At 45.3% G+C, this 27,975-nt stretch overlaps 1 protein-coding gene across 1 annotated transcript; it reads right to left on the reverse strand.

The window, feature by feature from the left end:
* Positions 1 to 27,960, reverse strand: epg5 (ectopic P-granules autophagy protein 5 homolog (C. elegans)). Its single transcript, XM_038974785.1, has 46 exons — positions 27,891 to 27,960; positions 27,101 to 27,199; positions 26,251 to 26,952; positions 25,863 to 26,123; positions 25,542 to 25,740; positions 25,281 to 25,417; positions 25,056 to 25,163; positions 24,790 to 24,863; positions 24,423 to 24,531; positions 23,865 to 23,979; positions 23,317 to 23,467; positions 23,072 to 23,221; positions 22,742 to 22,899; positions 22,412 to 22,563; positions 22,168 to 22,308; positions 21,850 to 22,011; positions 21,649 to 21,771; positions 21,307 to 21,569; positions 20,522 to 20,662; positions 20,158 to 20,302; positions 19,811 to 20,008; positions 19,550 to 19,657; positions 19,252 to 19,374; positions 18,950 to 19,116; positions 18,192 to 18,419; positions 17,996 to 18,119; positions 11,312 to 11,456; positions 10,296 to 10,467; positions 10,035 to 10,200; positions 8,362 to 8,504; positions 8,109 to 8,265; positions 7,732 to 7,926; positions 7,364 to 7,577; positions 7,095 to 7,270; positions 6,787 to 6,994; positions 6,593 to 6,668; positions 6,281 to 6,384; positions 6,022 to 6,197; positions 5,605 to 5,808; positions 5,201 to 5,410; positions 4,897 to 5,041; positions 4,572 to 4,814; positions 4,183 to 4,396; positions 3,884 to 4,096; positions 2,153 to 2,267; positions 1 to 2,064 (listed from the first exon to the last, which is right to left on the reverse strand). Exons 2-46 carry the CDS (start codon positions 27,146 to 27,148, stop codon positions 1,882 to 1,884), a joined length of 7,746 nt encoding a protein of 2,581 aa, XP_038830713.1. The 5' UTR covers positions 27,149 to 27,199; positions 27,891 to 27,960; the 3' UTR covers positions 1 to 1,881.
* Positions 27,961 to 27,975: the final 15 nt, after the last annotated feature.

A 27,975-nucleotide genomic window follows, 5' to 3' on the forward strand; every position in this document is an offset into this window, starting at 1 on the left:
TTTCATTTCAGAAAAATCATTTATTCCAGATCCAAATTGCGTTATCACACTTCTAAACACCATATCACCAGGGGTGGAATTGGGGGAGAATATGTGTAAACACTGTTCCCAGAGTGAATTCCTTAGTGATTATTTCCCCCCCCCAACATTACCTATCTGTATATTATGATCCTCTGCTAGGCTTGCCTGTAGACGAGGCTGATCATATACACACAGCCAGCCAGCGAGGAGTACATTCGGGGGGGGGGGGGGGGAAAGACCTGGCACACTTCCCCATTCTAGACTACTGAACAAGGAGTCATGTCTGTTTTACACCTTACATTTCTATCTGATCACCCTGTAACATTGCTCCCCCCTGAGCAAGCCCCTGGCAGCCCATAGTCAGGCTGGCAGTAAGGCAGTTTACATGCTGTACAATCATATCACTGCTGTTGTTCCTGCTGCTGCGTCATACCATAGTACTCCGGAATATATGACTGCATCTCAAATGGCATCCAATTACCTATATAGTGCAATACTTTTGACCAGAGTCCCATAGGTCTTGGTCGAAACTAGTGCACTATAAAGTGAATAGGGTGCCATTTGGGAGACACCCTGAATAAATGACTAATAACCAAGTGTGCTTCTACAAAGCATAGAAGTCAAGGTGGTTTTTCCTAAGGCTAATTGATAAGTTGAGTGTATTTGGCACAAACAATAAAAGCACTTTTAGCCAATTCAACCATTCTACCTTCAGTCATAGCAGGCCATGTAACTGATGGGTTGATCCCCTGGCATTCAATATGGGCAATTTAATACTGGTATGTAAAATCTTCCTCCACATGCACCACTGGGGATGAACTTAAAAGAGCTCTAAATAACTTAAACATCACGAGTTATAATCTCCATCATTAAATGTTGATCACAGAGAATAAGTGAAATTAGTGGCACTGGTTTATGGTAATGTCTGGGAGTTTGTTTCTCATACTAACTCTGCTTCATAATTGTCATCCAGCACTTGCAACATCAGCCATAGGCAAAATGTGAAGGAACCTGCTCAAGTAATTAAAAATAAAAGGCAACACCCTTTAAGAAAAAAAAGCTAATTCGCAGCAAATAGATCTGTGGAGAGAGAGAGAGAGAGAGAGAGAGAGAGAGAGAAATAGGAAGCCGAACAGAGAGAGTAAGGGCTCTATTTAATCAGATCCGATTTAGCCGACATCCGGTCATTTTGACAGTGTCTGAGGTGGAACTGCTTTATTGCTGTCAAATCCACAAGTGGCTCCTGGCATTATACCTAAAGCAGGCATTACCAGTAAGAGAAATCCCATGCAGCCTTTTTACAAGATCAAACACTGGAATGTGAGATGCAAGATAGAAATCCTTATTATTTTATTTAATGATTTTCAATTTGAGCGTAATTATTTCTATATAGCCTAGACCTTTTCGTTCTGAACTAATGCGAGTGGGACTGGTGTGGCTTCGTGACAATGATCAAGAGCAGCTACTCACCGGTTTGACAGCTCCAACGCAGTTACACTTCACACACGGCCAAAACATCAGCTATGCGGTTGTCGGCTATTGCCAGATAACGCTTGATCTGATTGAATCTATGCCTAAGTATCACACTCTAATAAACTAGACATTTAACTGATAAACTTATAGTTGTGCCACAATCACTAGCAGTCAAATCATGTTCTTTGTTGAGATCCAGTCCATTATGGCTATCAGTCCAGCTCCAGCATTCGATGGCTAGTAGGCTACTAGCATATCGGTGCACATCTCAAATGACACTATATTCCCCATGTAGTTCCCTACTTTCACCACAGGATAGACTGCTGTTTCTAACTTTTCCTGTTTAGCATACTGTGTTACAGTGCTAGCCGATGCTAACTGGCGCTGCTATCGTATGATGTTGAGGTATCCTTGGTCTGGGTAGAGGAGGTTGGCCAGCAGAGAAAGGAGGCAAGGTCCATCTCTAAGACAGTGTCCTGGGTAGTAGATGAACTGGACAGCTTTTCCTATTGAGTCCTTTAGGTCAGCATACTGTTTACTGCTGGGCATGGACTCCAACACAACCAGAGCCTAGAAACACACGAAACACACAAGCTGAGCAACTGTGTGTGTGTGTGTGTGTGTATATATGTATGTGTGTGTATGTATGTGTGTGTACCTGTTGTGCTTTAGCAGTCAGCTGCTGGTCGGTGCTGGGCTGGAGGCGGACCTGGTCCTCTGAGGGAATCTGGACTGAGAGAAACGCAGACAGACTGCGCACCACCACCCTGAACCTAAACATGCACACACCGGAGTTACCAAAAGAATCACACAGTAAACACCGATGATGAATATACAGTGTTTTCAGAAAGTATTCAGACCCCTTGACTTTTCCCACATTTTGTTAGGTTACAGCCTTATTCTAAAGTTGATTGGATTTTTTTATTTTATTTTTCCCCTCAATCTACACACAATAACTCACACTGACAAAGTAAAAATAGGTTTTCAGAAACGTTTAAAAAAACGTATAAAAAAAAAAGAATCACATTTACATAATTATTCAGTCCCTTTACTCAGTACTTTTTTGAAGCACCTTTGGCATCAATTACAGCCTCGAGTCTTCTTGGGTATGATGCTACAAGCTTGGCACACCTGTATTTGGGGAGTTTCTCCCATTCTTCTCTGCATATCCTCTCAAGCTCTGTCAGGTTGGATGGGGAGCGTCGCTGCACAGCTTTTTTCAGGTCTCTCCAGAGATGTTCGACTGGGTTCAAGTCCGGGCTCTGGCTGGGCCACTCAAGGACATTCAGACACTTGTCTCGAAGCCACTCCTGCATTGTCTTGGCTGTGTGCTTAGGGTCCTTGTCTTGTTGGAAGATTAAAATTTGCCCCAGTCTGAGGTCCTGAGCAGGTTTTCATCAAGGCTCTCTCTGTACTTTACTCCGTTCATCTTTGCCTCGATCCTGACTAGTCTCCCAGTCCCTGCCACTGAAAAACATACCCACAGCATGATTCTGCCACCACCATGCTTCACCGTAGGGATGGTGCCAGATTTCCTCCAGACGTGACGCTTGGCATTCAAGCCATAGAGATTTTTGTTTCTCATGGTCTGAAAGTCTTTAGGTGCCTTTTGGCAAACTCCAAGCTGGCTGTCAGGTGCCTTTTACTGAGGAATGGCTTCCGTCTGGGCACTCTACCATAAAGGCCTGATTGGTGAAGTGCTCCAGAGATGGTTGCCCTTTTGGAAGGTTCTCCCATCTCCACAGAGGAACTCTAGAGCTCAGTCAGAGTGACCATCGGATTCTTGGTCACCTCCCTGACCAAGGCCCTTCTCCCCTGATTACTCAGTTTGGCCGGGCGGACAGCTCTAGGAAGAGTCTTGGTGGTTCCAAACTTCTTCCATTTAAGAACGATGGAGGCCACTGTGTTCTTGAGGACCTTCAATGCTGCAGAAATGTTCTGGTACCCTTCCCCAGATCTGTGCCTCCACATAATCCTGTCTCGGATCTCCCTTCAACCTCATGGCTTGGGTTTTGCTCTGACATACACCGTCAACTATGGGACATTTATATAGACAGGTGTGTGCCTTTCCAAATCCACAGGTGGACTCCAATCAAGTTGTAGAAACATCTCAGGGATGATCAATGGAAACAGGATGCATGTGAGCTCAATTTTCAGTCTCATAGCAAAGGGTCTGAATACTTATGTAAATAAGGTATTTCTGTTTTTCTAAAAAACTGTTTTCGCTTTGTCATTATGGGGTATTGTGTGTAGATTGGTGAATATTTTTAATTTTATTTAATCCATTTTAGAACAAGGCTGTAACGTAACAAAATGTGTTAAAAGTCAAAGGGTCTGAATACTTTCCGAAGGTACTGTATATATCCAGTATGTCTGTGAGTGTGAGTACCTGTTGGATAGTGGTGATCGGCGGCCCAATCCTATAGCCCCCAGCAGTCCTGAGCCGAGTCTCTCCTCTCCCATCTGAGAGAGCCGTGTCTGCAGCCTCAGTAGCCCCGCTACCACGGCTGGAACCTCCCCCAGCCCCTGCTGCAGATGCTCTACATACACACACAGGGCCTTGTGCCACCAGAGGAACAACTTAGCCTCATCATAGGGACCACTGGGAGAGAGAAAAAACGATATTACCAACACACACACACAGAGAGAGAGACACACACACACACACGAGGGGAGGGGGGGTCAGACCTGGGGAAGACCTGACTGTTCCATGTGTTGAGTAGAGCGAGCGTCCTCTTCTCATTGGCCACTGTGTGTTCCGTGTTGAGGCGCTGCAGGATGTAAGCATAGAGTGTCAGGAAGCTGCCTCCTGATTGGCTCTCAGACAGGAAGTCGTCCACGGTCAGCTCAGGCACCTGCAGGGACGCCAACACAGGACCCCACCCGACACCCTCCTCTTCCGCTAGAGAGAGAAAAATGAAGAGACGGAGGGAGGGGAGAGCAAGCGATAGCGTGAGGTTTTCACTGCATGTCTGAAATAAAATACATCTGTCCATCACCAGTACCCCCTGCTGACAAACCCTGACATAGACCCTCCCCATGGGACCCCTCCCCATGGTTACTGTCTCCGTGGTTACCGTGGGTGAAGTAGGCGGTGATGCAAGCCTCGGTGATGCGGGTCATGTGGCGTACGGACGCTAGGCAACGGGAGCAGGCTGTCAGGAGCGGCAGCACTGGGAAACCCTGCCCCTTCCTGTCCAGCCAGCCAATGACACGAGCTGCCAAGGCCTCGCCTGTAGACACGCCCACTCCGTTCAGCAGAGCCAACGAATCACAGAACAGACTAGAGAACGCCATGTGTCTCTGCTCCAAGCCCACCTCTACACACACAAGAGACAGAGAGACAGAGAGAGACAGAGGTTATTGATGAAGGTGATGATGATGACTATGAAGAGTTCTTACCAGGTGGGTTGAAGGTGATGATGCTCTCCAGTAGTGCCTCTAACTGCGTCTCCAGGTTAGCCAGACTGATGCTACCACTCTGCTCCAGCGAGACCAGACACTGGACACACCAGCGCACACACACACCGGCCTTCAACGTCTCCTCCTACACAGAGAGAGAGGGAGATTAATGCATTAATTTTGTCTGTGGTAATGAGAGAGACAGTCTGTCTATATTAGAGTGAGGAGAGATTGACTGTCTGTTAATGATAAAACTAGAGAAAGAGAGGGAGGGTGACATTCTGTTGTGTTCCCTCTTTCTCACCCAGTATGGCATCCTATGGGGGCGTGGCTGCAGCCCAGCAGCGCTGCGTAGTGATAGGAGCAGCGTCTGAGGGGCGGAGTCTGCGCTGAGCAGCAGAGCGTGAGGGTAGTGGGTGCCTACATATCCCATGATCCCTTGGTAGGAGGAATGGTCCACCTGGTGCCATGGCAGGGAGGCGGACTGGACCAACAGACTAAGGAGAGGGGAGTCCTGGAGGACAGAGGGAAAATAAGCTAAACCAGGGACAGACCCTCAACAATTCCATCACCCACATAATACCCACAGACATGGGGAGTTAACAGAGCTACACACCAGTCATAATGAGGTAATACATGAAGAAATAAACAAAGCGAATACGAAGTTGTGTACAAACACAGCTATCCAGTGTCCTAATTCTCCCTCACCGGTTGGCTGAGAAGCTGCTCTTCTTTAGTGAGGAACACCAGCATGTAGAGTAGATAGACCAGCATCTTGTGTGAGTCTGTGTGTATGTTAGTGTTAGAGCTGGCCGGAGTTTGCAGGCTGTCACTCAGAACGCTGACCCAGTTGACCTTACAGAGGACTGCCCCTAGGAACAGGAAGCAGCTCTTAGGACTACCTCTCTCCACCTGCAGAGGAACAGATTAACCTTGGGTAAATAATAACTCTACACCTCCCTAATGCTACATCGCAGAGCACTACCCGCAAACAAGTCCTGTAGACTGTGATACTCAAAGTGTACGATGAGTCTTAGGAATCCAATGTTTTAGGAATCCAATGAGTTGTGGGTTGAGGTTAGGGATTAAGGAGTCTGGGGTCAGAGTAAGGGGTCAGGGTCTTACATTGAACAGCTGTTCCATGAGGTGTGTATCGGGGTGCAGGTGTGTCCAGGGCAGGCTGCCGAGGTGTGTGTGGTAAAGGTAGAGGAGGTACTCTGGTGTACGAGGAGAGCTGCAGCTGTCACAGTACTGCATCAGACACAGCCACAGAGCTCCACGCTGCCCGGGGAGGAGGCGGTCTGGAACACACACACACACACACCTTAAAATGTAGGCTCAAACACATGAATGACTTTCATTACATTTAACATCACACGCAAACCTCTGAACTTGTGGTGTAGTGTTTGGGTCAGCTGGGTGTAGAGATCCACAAGACAGCCTGCAGCGCTGGCATCTGACTCCAACCAGGGATAACACCTCGGATTACTGAGAGAGACAGAAAGGAGGAGAGAGAGTAAGAGAAGATAGGAGAGAGCGTTAAAATATTGTAGTCCAAACAGCGCAATGCCACAGGCCTGTAGTTTTGTTAGCGTTATGCAAGGCAAAGTAAGAAAGGGGGGAGTGAGATAGAAAGACAGTGGCAAAGATGGAGAAGAAGAGAGAAATAGACGGAGGGATAGAGAGGTGTGTTTACCTGACATCGTCTGTCTCCAGAACCAGGATCCAGGGCTTAAACAGCCGGACCATCTTACCGTGTAGATCCTGCAGGGCTGAGAGAGACAGAAAGAGGAAGAGATGAGAGGTGGGGAGGAGGAGATATGTCAACAGCGACTGGGGGGGGAAAAGCAGAATGTCTTAGTGAAAAACAGCCTAAACTGTGTCTGGTACCTTTCAGCACTCTGTCTCCCCCTAGTGGCTCCCTGGCGCAGGCGCTGAGCTGCAGGTCGATGAGGTAGCCAACCAGATATCCCCAGAACGTGGTGACCTCACTGACGTATGGCGCCCAGGCGGAGTAAAGGCCAAAGCTACGGAGGTCCGACTTACTGAGACGACAGCGCTGAAAATACTCACACAGCCAATCAACCGTCTCCTCCACCTGAGGAGGGCCAATCAAGAGACAAGGCAGGGTTAAATAAACTGGACTGGAAATTAACAGTATTGAATATGAAGATTTAGGGAGGACTTTCAGCACTCACCTGCTGAGGAGAGAGTGTGATGGGGGCTTGGCTGGGGGAGATGGATGTGGGTTTGGGGGTATCTGCGGTCCCGGAAGGCTCTGCTGTGGATTTGGTTTTGGAGGGGAGAGGAGAGACGCCAAGCACACACAGAGTCACCCTCCAACACTCTGGGCTCAGCAACTGCTCTGTCGAACCTGACAATGACACACACAAGCACACGTTCGACGTCCGCACACACGTTGCACGTTGAAGTCCGCAATAAGAGATAACAAACAAAACAGTCTCACTGGTCATGAGCAGGCGCAGGCAGTCGCTGTAGTGGTCAGGGAAGTGGTGTCTGAGCAACAGGGTCCAGTGTCGTGTGAAGAGGTGAAAGGGCGTGAGGAGGTCAGCCTCGGGGTCACGGCCACAGGAACACAGAGCAGTGTGGACCAGCTCTACCAGTCTGCTACGCTCCGAGAACACTGGCTCGGCCTTACTCAGCCACGCACTCAGGTCAAACTACACAGGGAGAGAGAGAATCTGGTCATCTTAACACAGGAATACCACAGGCCTCCAGTTCTCTGTGTGATGTGTCGAGGTGGAAGTGTGGAAGTGTGTTCTGTGTGGGTGGTGTGTGTAGCTGTTGTGTATGTTTCTGAAGGTTGCGGCTGACCTTAGTGAGCAGCATGAAGATGACGTCAGCGCTGTCAGGGTGCAGTGATGTCACCACTTCCTTGTAGAGAGAGACAAGCTGATTGGGTGCTGCGTTTGGGGTGAAGAAGGGGGAGAGGAGGGGACACAGACGTCTCTGCTCCAGGATAGTGCTGAGGACACGCCCGCACTCTGCCTGGTTGCCCTGGATAAAAACCTACACACACAAACTGGATTAACATCTACACAAACTGGATTAACACCTACACACACACAAACTGGATTAACACCTACACACAAACTTGATTAACACCCACACACACAAACTGGATTAACACTTACACACAGTTACGTCCTATGTGTATGAAATTAGTTTGTGTGTGTGTGTGTGTGTAGTACCTGTCCCAGTATCTCGACGCAGGAAGAGAGGTACTGGCGAGTGGGTGGGTGGCGGAGTGTGTCCTCACAGACGAAAGAGACCACCTTGTAGAAGGCAGCCACTCCTACACTCTGCACTGCTGCCGTCGGCTTGGCCTTGTACAAATTCACCAGAGCACTACACACACCCACACATTTTTTTACTTTATGGCAAATATGACTATCAACAATTCTAATTGAGAAATAATTGATACAGGTATGTGTGTGTACTGACGTAATGAACTTCTCAGTGTGTACTGCAGCCTGGGCAAGGCTCTGAGGGGGAGGAGTCTTGGCTTCCGTCTGCAGCTGCTTAATGTCGCTTCTCAGAGACACGATCTGAGTCTCCACGGCTTCCTGCTTCTGTACACACTCACACTGCACACACAGAGACGGGAATGAGGGGAGGAGGATGCATGTTTACAAAAGGAACACCATGTGAGAATGCTATTAATTGACTACAACTCAGCGTTCAACACCATAGTGCCCTCAAAGCTCATCACTAAGCTAAGGACCCTGGGACTAAACACCTCCCTCTGCAACTGGATCCTGGAATTCCTGACGGGCCGCCCCCAGGTGGTAAGGGTAGGTAACAACACATCCGCCACGCTGATCCTCAACACAGGGGCCCCTCAGTACTCCCTGTTCACTCATGACTGCACGGCCAGGCACGACTCCAACACCATCATTAAGTTTGCTGATGACACAACAGTGGTAGGCCTGATCACCAGTGGTAAGCCTGATCACCAACAACGATGAGACAGCCTATAGGGAGGAGGTCAGAGACCTGGACGTGTGGTGCAAGGACAACAGCCTCTCCCTCAACGTGATCAAGACAAAGGACATGTGGACTACAGGAAAAGGAGGACCGAGCACGCCCCCATTCTGATTGACGGGGCTGTAGTGGAGCAAGTTGAGAGCTTCAAGTTCCTTGGTGTCCACATCACCAACAAACTAACATGGTCCATGCACACCAAGACAGTCGTGAAGAGGGCATGACAAAACCTATTCCCCCTCAGGAGACTGAAAAGATTTGGCATGGCTTCTCAGATCCTCAAAAGGTTTTACAGCTGCACCATCGAGAGCATTCTGACGGGTTGCATCACTGCCTGGTATGGCAACTGCTCGGCCTCCGACCGCAAGACACTACAGAGGGTTGTGCGTACAGCCCAGTACATCACCGGGGCCAAGCTTCCTGCCATCCAGGACCTCTATACCAGGCGGTGTCAGAGGAAGGCCCTAAAAATGGCCAAGTCTAGGTCCAAGAAGCTTCTAAACAGCTTCTACCCCCAAGTCATAAGACTCCGGAACAGCTAATCAAATGGCTACCCAGACTATTTGCATTGCCCCCCCCTCTTCTACGCTGCTGCTACTCTCTGTTATTATCTATGCATAGCCACTTTAATAACTCTACCTACATGGTTTCAAATCAAATGTTATTTGTCACATACACATGGTTAGCAGATGTTAATGCGAGTGTAGCGAAATGCTTGTGCTTCTAGTTCCGACAATGCAGTAATATCCAACGAGTAATCTATCCTAACAATTTCACAACAACATGTACATGTACATATTACCTCGACACCGGTGCCCCCACACATTGACCCTGTACCGGTACACCCTGTATATAGCCCCACTATTGTTATTTACTGCTGCTCTTTAATTATTTGTTATTCTTATCTCTTACTTTTTTGTATTTTCTTAAAACTGCATTGTTGGTTAAGGGCTTGGAAGTAAAAATTTCACTGTAAGGTCTACACCTGTTGTATTCGGCGCATGTGACAAATACCATTTGATTCGATTATTTGAACAGTCAGTTAATCATGGCGTCACCCTTTCTTAGTGGAATTTTCAAGCAGAATCAGCCCATTCTGAAAATTAAATCAAAACAGAATATAAAAGTCCTACCGTGACAGTGATGTGTGCCGCTCCCTGGCAGGGCTGGCCCCCCCTCTGCCCTCTGCACTCAAGCGCCATGGTAACCTGCTCTGGCCTGTTCCTGTAGAGTAGAGGAAGACTCTCCAGCAGCTCTGACTCCAACGCCACCTGCTGGGCCTCCCGAGACACTGCAAACCTAAACACACCAAGCACACTGTGAGCCATGTCCCAAAACATCACATACAGGTATACATCAATGGAATGACGGTTGGTGTGTGTGGGTGTGTGTACCTGGCCTGCTCCTGCAGACAGCGGAGGTCCTGCTGGAGGAGAGTAGAGGCAGCAGCAGGGTCAGCGAGGCAGGCGGAGGGGACCTCTGGTACCGGAGCTCTCTGTGATTGCAGCTCTGGGAGCGGCCGAGGGATAGCGTGCTTTTGCAGGTTAGACTGGATACGCTTCCTCGCTACACACACACAAAAGGGTTACAACAACAACAATAACAAGGCCACTTGGTTTGTTAGCACTAGAATCATTTCCAATGTACACCCTACCTAAAAGCGAGCGATCGCTTTGTGCACAAGTAAGATCAGGGATATTGCCCCTGCGTATTGAAACAGGTCGGTGTAATGGTGAAATGTAAGAGGAAAGACTAATGTAAATAGTGACCTTGATGAAATAAAGAATGAAATTCATTTGATCCTCTAATGCCCTTTCTACCATGATATACGCTTGTCCTTACTCCAGAAAGCCCACCAGATATACCCTGGAATTATGTGGCTGAGCCATGAGGAAAAACTGAAATGTTCTTTTCTGTCAATTATGTATTTCCATTTGCAGAATCTTTTGATAAAGCCTGGAATAAAAGAAAAAGGTTGACCTATAATTAAATTATACAAATATTCTGTTCCCACATAGCGAAGGGCACCTATGTATATAGATTGTATGTAGGCTTGTCTCTCTGTAGGCTTGTCTCTCTCTCTGTCTTCTCTGTGTGAGACTTGGTTCCAACGCCTTCCGTGTATTTTTTCTGTATTTAACTGTATTTATTTGTGTTATTTTTAGTACTCTAGGGATAATAATTATTGCTTGGATAACCTTATTTACTATTATATATGGGTTTATTTTTCCACTCTTTACCTGCTGCATCCTGCACAGAACACCGGAAGAATTATCACTGTGAATTATTGTAATGTGTCAATTAATCCCATAAGGAATGGGCTGCCAACCAGGCGAGTTGACACAAGAATAAAACGTTATTAATTCAGTCACAACTGCTATGTGCTGAGGCTGTGTTCATGTGCGTGTACCTGCGCTGGGGTTGGTATAGTCAGTGAAGGCAGGGTTGTTGCTCTGTATGAAGGTGGGTTCATTCTTCACTTTGTCCCAGAGATCCAGCACCTCCCTCTCATCATACTGGACACGCTCCTGGTCCACATACTCCACCCACAGCTCCTACACTCAACCAATACAATATGATACATCTAGCAAGCAATACAATATGATACATCTAACAAGCAATACATCTAGCCACCAATACAATATGATACATCTAGCCACCAATACAATACAACTAGCCACCAATACAATATGATACATCTAGCCACCAATACAATATGATACAACTAGCCACCAATACAATATGATACATCTAGCCACCAATACAATATGATACATCTAGCCACCAATACAATATGATACATCTAGCCACCAATACAATATGATACAACTAGCCACCAATACAATATGATACATCTAGCCACCAATACAATATGATACATCTAGCCACCAATACAATATGATACATCTAGCCACCAATACAATATGATACAACTAGCCACCAATACAATATGATACATCTAGCCACCAATACAATATGATACAACTAGCCACCAATACAATATGACACATCTAGCCACCAATACAATATGACACAACTAGCCACCAATACAATATGACACATCTAGCCCCAATACAATATGATACAACTAGCCACCAATACAATATGACACATCTAGCCACCAATACAATATGATACATCTAGCCACCAATACAATATGATACATCTAGCCACCAATACAATATGACACATCTAGCCACCAATACAATATGATACATCTAGCCACCAATACAATATGATACATCTAGCCACCAATACAATATGATACATCTAGCCACCAATACAATATGATACATCTAGCCACCAATACAATATGATACATCTAGCAAGCAATACAATATGATACATCTAGCAAGCAATACAATATGATACATCTAGCAAGCAATACAATATGATACATCTAGCAACAATACAATATGATACATCTAGCCAGCAATACAATATGATACATCTAGCAAGCAATACAATATGATACATCTAGCCACCAATACAATATGATACATCTAGCAAGCAATACAATATGATACATCTAGCAAGCAATACAATACATCTAGCCACCAATACAATATGATACATCTAGCCACCAATACAATGACACATCTAGCCACCAATACAATATGACACATCTAGCCACCAATACAATATGACACATCTAGCCACCAATACAATATGACACATCTAGCCACCAATACAATATGACACATCTAGCCACCAATACAATATGATACATCTAGCCACCAATACAATATGATACATCTAGCCACCAATACAATATGATACATCTAGCCACCAATACAATATGATACATCTAGCCACCAATACAATATGATACATCTAGCCACCAATACAATATGATACATCTAGCAAGCAATACAATATGATACATCTAGCAAGCAATACAATATGATACATCTAGCAAGCAATACAATATGATACATCTAGCAACAATACAATATGATACATCTAGCCAGCAATACAATATGATACATCTAGCAAGCAATACAATATGATACATCTAGCAAGCAATACAATATGATACATCTAGCCACCAATACAATATGATACATCTAGCAAGCAATACAATATGATACATCTAGCAAGCAATACAATACATCTAGCCACCAATACAATATGATACATCTAGCCACCAATACAATGACACATCTAGCCACCAATACAATATGATACATCTAGCCACCAATACAATATGATACATCTAGCCACCAATACAATATGATACAACTAGCCACCAATACAATATGATACATCGAGCCACCAATACAATATGATACATCTAGCCACCAATACAATATGATACATCTAGCCACCAATACAATATGATACATCTAGCCACCAATACAATATGACACAACTAGCCACCAATACAATATGACACATCTAGCCACCAATACAATATGATACATCTAGCAAGCAATACAATATGATACATCTAGCAAGCAATACAATATGATACATCTAGCCACCAATACAATATGATACATCTAGCAAGCAATACAATATGATACATCTAGCCAGCAATACAATATGATACATCTAGCAAGCAATACAATATGATACATCTAGCCACCAATACAATATGATACAACTAGCCACCAATACAATATGATACATCTAGCCACCAATACAATATGATACATCTAGCCACCAATACAATATGATACATCTAGCCACCAATACAATATATCTAGCCCCAATACAATATGATACATCTAGCCACCAATACAATATGATACATCTAGCCACCAATACAATACAACTAGCCACCAATACAATATGATACATCTAGCCACCAATACATCTAGCCACCAATACAATATGATACATCTAGCCACCAATACAATATGATACATCTAGCCACCAATACAATATGATACATCTAGCCACCAATACAATATGATACATCTAGCCACCAATACAATATATCTAGCCCCAATACAATATGATACATCTAGCCACCAATACAATACAACTAGCCACCAATACAATATGATACATCTAGCCACCAATACATCTAGCCACCAATACAATATGATACATCTAGCCACCAATACAATATGATACATCTAGCCACCAATACAATATGATACAACTAGCCACCAATACAATATGATACATCTAGCCACCAATACAATATGATACAACTAGCCACCAATACAATATGATACAACTAGCCACCAATACAATATGATACATCTAGCCAGCAATACAATATGATACATCTAGCCACCAATACAATATGATACATCTAGCCACCAATACAATATGATACATCTAGCCACCAATACAATATGATACATCTAGCCACCAATACAATATGATACATCTAGCCACCAATACAATATGATACATCTAGCCACCAATACAATATGACACATCTAGCCACCAATACATCTAGCCACCAATACAATATGATACATCTAGCCACCAATACATCTAGCCACCAATACAATATGATACATCTAGCCACCAATACAATATGATACATCTAGCCACCAATACAATATGATACATCTAGCCACCAATACAATATATCTAGCCCCAATACAATATGATACATCTAGCCACCAATACAATATGATACATCTAGCCACCAATACAATACAACTAGCCACCAATACAATATGATACATCTAGCCACCAATACATCTAGCCACCAATACAATATGATACATCTAGCCACCAATACAATATGATACATCTAGCCACCAATACAATATGATACATCTAGCCACCAATACAATATGATACATCTAGCCACCAATACAATATGATACAACTAGCCACCAATACAATATGATACATCTAGCCACCAATACAATATGATACATCTAGCCACCAATACAATATGATACATCTAGCCACCAATACAATATGATACAACTAGCCACCAATACAATATGATACATCTAGCCACCAATACAATATGATACAACTAGCCACCAATACAATATGACACATCTAGCCACCAATACAATATGACACAACTAGCCACCAATACAATATGACACATCTAGCCCCAATACAATATGATACAACTAGCCACCAATACAATATGACACATCTAGCCACCAATACAATATGATACATCTAGCCACCAATACAATATGACACATCTAGCCACCAATACAATATGACACATCTAGCCACCAATACAATATGATACATCTAGCCACCAATACAATATGATACATCTAGCCACCAATACAATATGATACATCTAGCAAGCAATACAATATGATACATCTAGCAAGCAATACAATATGATACATCTAGCAAGCAATACAATATGATACATCTAGCCACCAATACAATATGATACAACTAGCCACCAATACAATATGATACATCTAGCCACCAATACAATATGATACATCTAGCCACCAATACAATATGATACATCTAGCCACCAATACAATATATCTAGCCCCAATACAATATGATACATCTAGCCACCAATACAATATGATACATCTAGCCACCAATACAATACAACTAGCCACCAATACAATATGATACATCTAGCCACCAATACATCTAGCCACCAATACAATATGACACATCTAGCCCCAATACAATATGACACAACCAGCCACCAATACAATATGACACAACCAGCCACCAATACAATATGACACAACTAGCCACCAATACAATATGACACAACTAGCCACCAATACAATATGACACAACTAGCCACCAATACAATATGATACAACTAGCCACCAATACAATATGATACATCTAGCCACCAATACAATATGATACATCTAGCTCCAATACAATATGATACATCTAGCTACCAATACAATATGATACATCTAGCCCCCAATACAATATGATACATCTAGCCCCAATACAATATGATACAACTAGCCACCAATACAATATGACACAACTAGCCACCAATACAATATGACACAACTAGCCACCAATACAATATGACACAACTAGCCACCAATACAATGACACATCTAGCCCCCAATACAATATGATACATCTAGCCACCAATACAATATGATACATCAAGCCCCAATACAATATGATACATCTAGCCCCCAATACAATATGATACATCTAGCCCCCAATACAATATGATACATCTAGCCCCCAATACAATATGATACATCTAGCCCCAATACAATATGATACATCTAGCCACCAATACAATATGATACATCTAGCCACCAATACAATATGATACATCTAGCCACCAATACAGTATGATACATCTAGCCACCAATACAGTATGACACAACTAGCCACCAATACAATATGATACAACTAGCCACCAATACAATATGATACATCTAGCCACCAATACAATATGACACAACTAGCCACCAATACAATATGACACAACTAGCCACCAATACAATATGACACATCTAGCCACCAATACAATATGATACATCTAGCCACCAATACAATATGATACATCTAGCCCCAATACAATATGATACATCTAGCCACCAATACAATATGATACATCTAGCCCCCAATACAATATGATACATCTAGCCCCCAATACAATATGATACATCATTCACCAACACATATATCAACCAATACGACACATCTATCAACCAATACGACACATCTATCAACCAATACGACACATCTATCAACCAATATGACACGACACATCTATCAACCAATGACACATCTAACAACCAATACGACACATCTATCAACCAATACGACACATCTATCAACCAACACGACACATCTATCAACCAATGACACATCTATCAACCAATACGACACATCTATCAACCAATACGACACATCTAACAACCAATGACACATCTAACAACCAATGACACATCTAACAACCAATACGACACAACTATCAACCAATACGACACATCTATCAACCAACACGACACATCTATCAACCAATACGACACATCTATCAACCAATATGACACGACACATCTATCAACCAATGACACATCTAACAACCAATACGACACATCTATCAACCAATACGACACATCTATCAACCAATACGACACGTCTATCAACCAACACGACACGTCTATCAACCAACACGACACGTCTATCAACCAATACGACACGTCTATCAACCAATACGACACGTCTATCAACCAATACGACACATCTATCAACCAATACGACACATCTATCAACCAATATGACACGACACATCTATCAACCAATGACACATCTAACAACCAATACGACACATCTATCAACCAACACGACACATCTATCAACCAATACGACACATCTATCAACCAACACGACACATCTATCAACCAATACGACACATCTATCAACCAATGACACGACACATCTATCAACCAATGACACATCTAACAACCAATACGACACATCTATCAACCAATACGACACATCTATCAACCAATACGACACATCTAACAACCAATGACACATCTAACAACCAATACGACACATCTATCAACCAATACGACACATCTATCAACCAACACGACACATCTATCAACCAATATGACACGACACATCTATCAACCAATGACACATCTAACAACCAATACGACACATCTATCAACCAATACGACACATCTATCAACCAATACGACACATCTATCAACCAACACGACACATCTATCAACCAACACGACACGTCTATCAACCAATACGACACGTCTATCAACCAATACGACACGTCTATCAACCAATACGACACATCTATCAACCAATACGACACATCTATCAACCAATACGACACATCTATCAACCAACACGACACGTCTATCAACCAACACGACACGTATATCAACCAATACGACACGTATATCAACCAATACGACACGTATATCAACCAATACGACACGTATAGCAACCAATACGACACATCTATCAACCAATACGACACATCTATCAAGCAATACAACATTACACATCTATCAAGCAATATAATATGACATCTATCAAGCAATATAATATGACATCTATCAAGCAATATAATATGACATCTATCAAGCAATACAATATGACACATCTATCAACCAATACATCAAAGGCAAAGCAGAGGCAACAGTGGCAAGGAAAAACACACGACACACACCTGTTGCTTGTGCATGACCTTGGCCAGTCTTTGGGGGTCATACTGTGGTGGGAGAGAGGGCAGATACACTTCCTTCTTCTGAAGAGTCTCATCGTCCAACCACACGGCAAACACACCAAACAGCCTGTGAACAACCAATCAGATCAGCCTGGGAAACAGCCCGTCACAAAGGGGAGGGGCTAGTAGCTGTACGTACCTGACCAGCTCTGTGTGTATCTGTGGGGAAGTGAGGAAGAGATGTGGAGGGGAGTTGGGGCGGTCCTCTCCCTGGCTGGGGGTGTATGTTGGGAGCACCCTCAGGGCCTGGCTGGCGGTGTGGTGGAAGTCAGACACCTCCTGTAGTCTCTGTCTCAGATCTCTCAGTAACATCGCCTGAGACGAGCCCTGGAAGAACCGACGACCAATACAGCCCCCTGCATCCAGACTGCAGACACCAGAAACAGGGGGACACAGAACATTACTGAATTTATACCAGCCTAGAGCAGGGTTCTCCAAGTGGGGTCCGCGGTCAAATCTCAAAATAAATAAATAAACTAACAGATTAAACTAATTTGGGCCAAAAGAACCGTGGAATAAGTTTAGAGGGTGTAGTACAATGTAATATTATTCATCTACAATTTATATTCTTAACCCTGGGCAACATGGGCCTGGGAGGCTCACAGGGATATCGGTATCCACAGTACTCCACCAAGTATTTCCCCAATTGATTCATTTGTTTACATAAATGCACTGTAACTTAAGCTGTAAAACTCCCAAGTTCTTTCTCTGCCACATCGACAAATGTGTAGAATTGCAGGAAATGATCTTGTAAACTGCAACATTCTCTCACTGATGTCAAGACGCAGGACTCTAAAATGTTAATTCCCAGGGCCAGAGACTGGGTTCGTCCAGCCACGCACCGCCGAAGTCATAGAACCACTGGCCTAGAGGTTATGGTGTGTGTGTGTGTCGTACCCATACTCAGGTCCTGGCTGTCTCAGGTAGAGCTGCAGGAACCTCTGCCAGACGAGGGGGAGTAGCGGGTGGTCAGGGGGTGTGGACAATGCCTGACACGCCCACCTGTACACCTGCAGCCGCTGCAGAGATGGAGCCACTGGGAGCTTCAACCGCTGCTGGGCCTTCTGTCTCACACAGACACAAGAAACACAAAGATAGTGAAACACAAACACTATGTATCTCAGATTAAGGCTTATAACTCTCTCATAGTTGTATTGTTCTGCTGGTCAGGTGAGAGGTTGGAGTGTGTGTGTGTGTACCTTCAGAGCCTGGTCAGGTGAGAGGTTTGGATCAGACAGTAGTTCATGCTCCACACAGCGTCTCAGCTGAGAATCCTCCTCAAACATCCCCTCCATGTTCAACACCAGCCACGCAAACCACACCTAAACACACACAGTTATCATTTCACATACAAACCACACCTACACAGACTTTTAGTTTAGGTGTGGTTTTTAGCAGAATTTTTGGGAAAACGCAGCAAAAATGTTTTCTTTTGTTTCACACAGAATGACAGCACGGATACGACAAGATAGATAGGACTGAGGTTAAAGTTCTCACCTCCCCGCTCAGCGATTGGCCCTCAATGAATGAGGGTGTGGCATTTCCAGAAATCCAGCCAACCAGGGAAGAGAGCAGACCCCGGTCTCCATGGTAACCTAAGGCAATCTACAGAGGGGTGAAAGAGAGCATCACAGATTGATCTACAGTGTGTGTGTGTGTGTACTCTTTCTTCACAGAAAAATAACACACACTGATCAAAATAAGCATAACAGCTGAAATATATGGGACTCTACATCTTCTGTCTGTGTGTGTGTGTACCTTGTGCTGCTGGTACAGTAATCTCTGTACACACTCCTCCTGGTGGTGTGTGAAGGCGGAACGACAGATCTGATCCATCAGGAATAGAACGGTCCTGTCTCGGTACCACAGGTTCTGCTGGGTTAGAATTCCCACCCAGAACTCTAGAACAGCTGCCGGACCAACACGACCTGGCCTAGAACTCTCCACCACGTGAGTCTGAAAGAGAAAAAAAACACACACTCATCGTGAAGAGATTCATGGACTGTTCAGAGGCAGGAACATCCACTTCTACAGCTGGCCAAACTACTGATCTGGTTAACCCCATGTTTCACACCAGTTCTGATGTATTAGGTGTGTGTACATACCTGTATGACACTGTTGAGCAGGCGTACCATGTCCCCATAGGTGCCTCCAGTGAAGAGTGGCGCCACCCTGTGGGTGACCTGCTGCGTTACACCCTGAGGACACACACCGTCGCACTGCAGGAACAACTGGACACAGCCCACAAACCTGGCACAGAGAGAGGAAGAGAGAAACATATATCGTAGTCCAAACATAGCAATACCACAGCCCTTCAGTTGTGTGAGATTTTAGTGGGATTTTAAGGTTTCGTTTAGGTAGGGGTAAAAGATACTGAAAGTTAACTGTAGAAGCTGAGCGGGCAGAAAAGAGGGAGGATGTTGTCCAGTACGGAGGAATTGGGTCTAGGACATAGTGTGTATCTCTTACTGTGTGTTCTTCAGCAGGTAGAAGCTGAGAGGGTAGGTAGGAGGGAGGATGTTGTCCAGGAGATGGACAGCAGCTCTCAGATGTTGAGACTGAATCAGGTTCTTCAACAGATCCACTCCCTCTGTGCAAAACACCTCCAGACTGGCATAAGACAGACAGACAGACAGAAATAGATGTTACACACAATAGTACAGAGAGAGACTTTAAACACATGTGCAGTGTGTCTGTATGTAACTGTGCTGTGGTCCTCACCAACCGGCTAGAGGGCTCATAGGGATAGTGACTTTGCACTCTGTGCCGGACACCACACCTTGCTTCACTGACCTGTAATACTAATAACTGCACTATATTGCTTTTGCACCATGTACACTTCTTCACAAGACGGTACACACACACACACACACACACACACACACACACACACACACACACACACACACACACACACACACACACACACACACACACACACACACACACACACACACACACACACACACACACACACACACACCCCTCACTCTGCATATATAGATATATCCCCACTGTAAATTGTAACGTTATATCCTCACTGTAGCTCAGCCTATACTCTAGGGTTTTATGATTACTGTATTTATATTGTATATTCTGTATGTCGACTTTGTGTACATTTCTCTGTCTGTATTCTGTTTGTACATTTGTCTATTGCTGGCAGCACCTGTTCATTAAGTCTAATTCCACATATGTGGAAATGTACTTGGCGAATAAAGGGATTCTGATGTGAGAGAGAGAGCAGATGGTCATACCTGTGTCCTACAGATGTCATGGCGATGGCCAGGTAGCAGCCAATGGGAAGGCCCGCCTTTACGGCCCTTAGAACAGGGTGCATGTTGGGGGCGTGCGTGAGCTCCGGAGAGGGGTTAGGGGCAGAGCCGGGGGTGGACCAAGCTGCTTGAGGATATTGGGTGTTGCCATGGAGCTTCAGCCTTAGCAACAGTTGCCAGGCCCACTGGCTGAAGGAAGCCTCAGGAGACAGACCCAGACGGAGAACACTAGCCAGGTAGGACACCTGATCGACAGAGAGATGTGTGTTAACCTCAGAGATGAGAAGGGTGTATGATGTGCACTAATGTGTGTGTTTGCGTTACCTGTTTGATTCCCTCTGAGATGAGTCCACTGTATGGCTTGTCTGTGAGGTATTTCTGATAGGCTTCTGCCACCAGCAGAGCAACTTCACTGTGGAGAGAGGAGGGCAGGGCCAGAGTCCCATCCTACAAGACACACGCACTCAACATTACACGCTGTACACACTCAAACTCAATGAAGGGTTAGGTGTGTGTGTATAGTACCTGTGTGTAGCCCCAGTCCAGTCCTTCCAGTAGAACACAGGCCAGGCTGTTCTCCACAGCAGAGAGGGGGTGTTGGAGCAGCCAGCCACCGATAACACACACTTCCTCCGGGCTAGGACGCCACAGGAACAGGGGCAGCTCCTTACTGAGGTACAGTGCCACCTAACATACACAAGGCTAATCAACATGCAGGTGTACGTAACCGAACCACCTCTTTTACACTTGAAGTCTTCATCCCCATCCTTTCCACAGCAACCCCAGGTGTTGACAGACGCCACGCACACACACACACACACACACACACACACACACACTTACCATGCCGACTGTCTCGATGGTCTCTCTGAGTCTGTCCAGCAGGACTGAGATGATGTAAGGATGAGCGGTTGCTATGGCGGCCAGCAGCTCCCGCCCCACCTTCGAGTAGGTTTCCCTGGTAGACACACTGACATAGGACACCTGGAGGCAGGGATGGAAATAAAGGGTGACCTGCAGTAGAAAATGGCAGCCGGCTTTGCTGCGACCTCTATTCATTCCGTGTGAAAAATGATGTGCGTGTTACCTGGAAGACGAGGAGAGCTATAGTGGTAATGAAGGTGGGGTCAGAGTGGTGGGTGGGCATGGCCATGTGAGCTAGCGCCGTGAGGAGAGAGATTCCATCAGAACTGTTGACATCACACAGCCATTTCTCAAACCTCTCCTGGTGACTCGGCTCTGCAATACACGTTAGTACATCATTAACGTATGGTTCCTGTGCTGACACACTGTGTATGTGTGTGAATGTATGATATTGAGCTCTATTCTGTGTTGTTGTTATTTTAGTACATTGTGTTTTTGGAAAAAGTACTTGATGAATACAAGTCATTCCTATCATCATTGTGTATGTGTGTACCTCTGAGGGCCTGTAGGCAGGTGTATGTGTTGTCTGTAGAGTTGAGTGTGTCCGGTGCAGCGGTCTCTGCACACTGCATCACGTACAGAACTCTCCACAGCATGGAACTGGACAGGGTTCCATAGGGCATCTCTGACATGAACAGCCAGATACCCAACCTAGGAGAACACACAGTCAGATAATACACAAACACTTTACACCCTCTCTCTCACTTTACACACTCTCTTTCTCTCACACACACACACAAGTATGCACGCACTCCCCAATCAATATTCTTACTGCCTTGTAAGAATAGACAGCCAAAAACATGACATTTCTTCCCCCTCGCACCTCTTGTTTCTAAGGACGTGTAGTACAGCTCTGAGGAACAGATGGTCGTATTCTAGCTGCAGTTTCTCCAGAGAGATGGTACTGGGCCGAGCTGAACCAGCAACACTCACATACTGGGCCCAGTGATCACTGACGTAACACACCGTCATCCTGCAGGGAGGCAGCGCACAGGAGGCAGCGGTTACACACCTTTACAAAACACATCTAGACCTACATCTAAAATGTACTGCGTGTGGGTGTCTTACCGTATGGTGTGTCCGATGCGTTTGACTAGCTGGCGGTAACGAGCGCTGTCGTAGGTGTTCAGACCCACAGCTAGCAGCTCGATCAGTGACGAGGCGAACGCAAACACACGCATCATCTTCTGACTGGAGCAGGCCTTGGGCTCATAGACACCTAGATAAAGAACATCCGTTATAAAATGGTAGGACAGTCACACAGCTACACACACATCTGAAGCCAAGAAGCAGGCACCAGAATAACAGAATTACCACGTCAGTCAAATACATGACAACACACGCGCGCACGCATACACACACAGCTTCACTTTCGTGAAATGTCAGGACTTTTTGGAGTGTAAAAATATTTGACCATTAAAAATCTTATTGTCCCTAATCCTAACCTAACCCCAAAACCCTAACCCTTAAGCTTAAAATAGCACTTGAACAAATTCAGGTCCTGACTTTTCAGAAAAGTCATTGTTTTCATACCTTTTCAGGACATTCGGGTGAAATGTTCGGACATTGGGATCCTGATAATGTTGGAAAACAAGTACACACACACACACACACACCCTTCTTGCTCATCTCCAGCAGGTGTGTGAAGAGCTGTTGGAAGGGGAACTGGGATAGCAGAGAGATCAGGTCCTCTTCACACAGTAACAACCAGCTGCTCTCTGGATCCTCATCCTGAAAAACACACATGCACATCAGCAACCTTACAACACTTCTACCAACGCTCCTAGGGTCAACTTCCCTGAAATACCACACACACCAACACATGCATGCACACAATCAATCAATCAAGTTTATTTTATATAGCCCTTCGTACATCAGCTAATATCTCGAAGTGCTGTACAGAAACCCAGCCTAAAACCCCAAACAGCTAGTAATGCAGGTGTAGAAGCACGGTGGCTAGGAAAAACTCCCTAGAAAGGCCAAAACCTAGGAAGAAACCTAGAGAGGAACCAGGCTATGAGGGGTGGCCAGTCCTCTTCTGGCTGTGCCGGGTGGAGATTATAACAGAACTATGCCAAGATGTTCAAAAATGTTCATAAGTGACAAGCATGGTCAAATAATAATCATGAATAAATGTCAGTTGGCTTTTCATAGCCGATCACACACACGGTTACCTCCTCTCCACCTTCATCCACTAGGGTCCAGTTGCCAGACTCAGGGCCGGAGGCTGCAGCACTCTGACTCTCACAGGGCTTCATGTGGCTCATGAACTCAGCCCGGTGTCTAAAGATGAAAGGTCAACAATCAGAGAGAAAAACCCATAGGGAGCTAACTTGAAATGTTGAAAAATCACATAAATAGGTAAGGATTAGAGATGAAAGGTCAAGGTTAGGGCTACCTGACTGGAGACATGAGGGTGGTGACATGTAGGGTTAGGGGTCAGGGGCCAGAGTGAGAAGTTAGGGTTCTTTACCGGACTGGAGACATGAGGATGGTGACATGTAGGGTTAGGGACCAGAGTGAGAAGTTAGGGTTCTTTACCTGACTGGAGACATGAGGATGGCCAGAGCCTGCATGAACTGCTGTACTCCTGAGGGGTTTCCCAGGACCTGGATCTGAAACACACACCCCCAAGCATGTTTTAGTTAAGACTGCTAACTTCACCTGGCAATGATGCCATTGTTAGCCGAATATGATAACCTGCCAAAAAGCATACAGAAATAGTGGAGTGAGCCTTCATTCATAAACCAGGCCTACTTTTGAGGAAATCAAAACAATAAACAAACTAGATAGAGGGTGTGTCTCACCTGTAAGAAGGCTGCAGCCCACTTGCCCACTCCTGCAGAACAGCACAGCAGATGGTTCAACAGGTAGAGGTGTTCTCCTGATCCCCCCACACGCAGTAACACTGCCACCTATACACAACACACACACCACAGCATAGCATGACTAAACTGCACAACAGGTGGGACAACAGGTACTGCTGTACCAGGGCTAGTGTTGAGGTTTACTGTGTGTGTCTGTGTGTGTACCAGTCTCTGCAGCCAGAGGTGGATGTCTGTCTGGAACTGCGTGTCGTCCAGGACTCTCCGTGTGAAGCTGAAGAGAACACTGATGCTCTCCTTCAGAGGGAGGAGGGAGCTGGGCTGGCTCTGGGTACCACACATATCTACAATACACACACATACACTTGACTAATTAAACAAAGAAACACACTAAACATGTGTACAATATGGTAAATATGAAATGAAATCCCACCTGTGCGTATATGTATGTACGGTGTGTGTTCTCACCATGGAGCAGGCAGTGTAAGTATGACTCCACCTGAAGACGTGACAGCAGGGCTGTGTATGCGTGCAGCGCCACCTTCTGGTGCAGGAGTTCAGAGCGGGCCTCGAACAGCTTCCGCAGCTCCATCAACACAGCCTCACTGAAGTCAGCCTGCTGGAAGCGGTGGTAGCCATACACCTTAGACTGGTCCCCACACACACCCTGGAGAGAGAGAAATAAAGGGTTTAAAGAGAGAGATGAAGAACAGAAGTGTATTGTATAACTTTGTAGCTTCTGTGTTATGTGCTAAGTCGTAAACTAACAGAATCTATTTAACCACATACCTGAAGTGTGAGCTGTTCATCTCTGAAGCTCCAGAGTCGGTTCTGTGTGGTGTTACAGTCGGAGGTGTGTGTGTGGAGCTGTGTGTGTGCGTGTGTCAGCTGTCTGCGGCAGCGCCAGTAGTTCTGCAGGAGTTCTGTCAGCTCGTGGCCTTCCTGCCGGGCCAACACTGCGAACCGGGCTGCACACACCTCCACCCCCTCCACCCACACACACATCCCCCCACCCGGCTCCCACACACTCAGCTGCTCCAACGAGAATGCCTTCAGGAAAAACACAAGACAGTCGACACTATAAATAAATATTATTCACCATTCTTTTGTAACATAGATAGCTTTGTAATATAAAGCTGTTTGAGCCCACAATGGGTCATAGTAAGTGTGTGATTACCTGTAGTTCTGGGCTGGGCTGGGGTAGTTCAGGGTACAGTCTGGTCCTGGAGCCCTCAGATGGAGCTAGTTCCACAACAGGCTCCAGACTGGGAGGACACTCCTGCTCCCCTAGAGCCAGAACAGCAGGGCCCCTTGTCCCACAGGCCCGCAGAGCCTCCTCATGCAGCTGCATCAGGGAGCCCTCCTCCAGTGTGGGTAGTGAGGGGTAGAGGGCAGGGGCGCTGGGAGCCAAGGGTGTCTCAAGCGTCGTAGATATGCAGGTCTGAGCCTGGATATGGGTTTTGTTCTGGGTCTCTCTCCCCACCTCAGTGCTCGGTGGTTCAGCTCTGAGCTCAGCCCCTTGGGCCTCTCCTCTCCCTTCATCCCTCTTCTCTGGCTCTGTCTCAGAGGGCTTTTCTAGTGTCTGGGGTGAGGTTGATGATAATGTCTGTGATAATGTGGATGATGAAAGTGTTTGTGATGCTGGTAATGATTCCTCTGATGTCTGTGGTAATATCTGTGTTGATGGTTGTGATGTCTCTGATAAAGTCTCTGATGCCTCTGCCAGGCCCTGTTGTTGCTCTGTCCCCTCGTAGGGCAGACTGAGGGGGATGTCTGTGAACTCAGAGCTGGGCGGGGCAGCAGCACCAGCTTCCTCATCACAACCAGCAGAGAGAGCTGTGGGACTCTTCACTCGTCCACTCTGCCTCTGTTTCCTGTCCTGTTGGGGGTAACACACAACAGTAGTCTGACTGGTTGTTACTCATGAATAATGACAGGTTAATACATACTATCATATGCTTTAACCATCATTCGATAAACAGACAGTAGTATGCCCTCAGGGACACACAGGAGTGTACTGTACATACCTGAGACCTGCTACTGGTCTTGGACTTCTTTTGTCTCACAGCCTCCATCTGTCATATCCTTCACACCTTGTTCCTCTCACCACATTCACCCTAAGGTTTCTAAGGGGAGAAAACAGTGGGTCTGTTAAATGGGAGCACAACAGTCAACTCACAGTCTTTGGTACATGATTATTTTCTAATCTCACATTAGCCAGCTTGGTCCTGGCTGCCAACACAGGGCCAAATGATAATCCTGTCATTCATGCGTCAGCAAAACAACACCACTCACTTACTCACGTGACTACTGATGATAAACAAGGACCTAGATGTCTGTGTTATCTTTACATGAAGGCGGTTCTTGTTAGCAAATAGGCGTGGTTTCAGACCAGTCTCGAGCTGTATAGGGTAAGGGTTAGCTATTTAGAGTTAGTTGGTGTCGGGAAAACGAAACACATCCACCCCTCTCCTCGCATAGTACTAGCAAAGCAATGGCTAGAGAGGGTGTAATGACAGTCGTCGGTCATCATGGCTAGCAGAGTGTACCCCAGTTTACCTATCCCTGTCAGTTGATTCCAAATAAGCTCTGCCATCTAGCTATCTTAAACAAACTGGGGGAAACATATTGTCGTTAACGTTACTAGCTAGCTAGCAAGCAAGCTAGCTACACGTAGCGCTCTCGAGGAGTGCGAAAACAATGATATAATATTGCTAGCTAGCACCAGTTTTTTTGGTGTAGCTAACGCTAGCTATAATGATCAGCTGTAAACTGTAGGCTAAACCCCTAAAAAAAATTACAATGCTACCTACCTACCTTTGTAAAACAATTTGATCAACGCCAGCGAAGTGACATTTGGCAACACATCAGCTGTTATTTGTTTTGCTCCAGGAAGGAACAG

Source organism: Salvelinus namaycush, chromosome 1 (assembly GCF_016432855.1).
Source record: "Salvelinus namaycush isolate Seneca chromosome 1, SaNama_1.0, whole genome shotgun sequence".
Classification (NCBI taxonomy): domain Eukaryota; kingdom Metazoa; phylum Chordata; class Actinopteri; order Salmoniformes; family Salmonidae; genus Salvelinus; species Salvelinus namaycush.

Coding starts and splice junctions, on each gene's coding strand:
- epg5 (XM_038974785.1), bottom strand. CDS start 27,148: ATGGAGGCTGTGAGACAAAAGAAGTCCAAGACCAGTAGCAGGTCTCAG. Junction 22,564..22,741: donor CTGCCTACAGGCCCTCAGAG/GTACACACATAC, acceptor CGTGTATTGCAG/AGCCGAGTCACCAGGAGAGG. Junction 7,578..7,731: donor TCTTCATGCTGCTCACTAAG/GTCAGCCGCAAC, acceptor CTCCCTGTGTAG/TTTGACCTGAGTGCGTGGCT.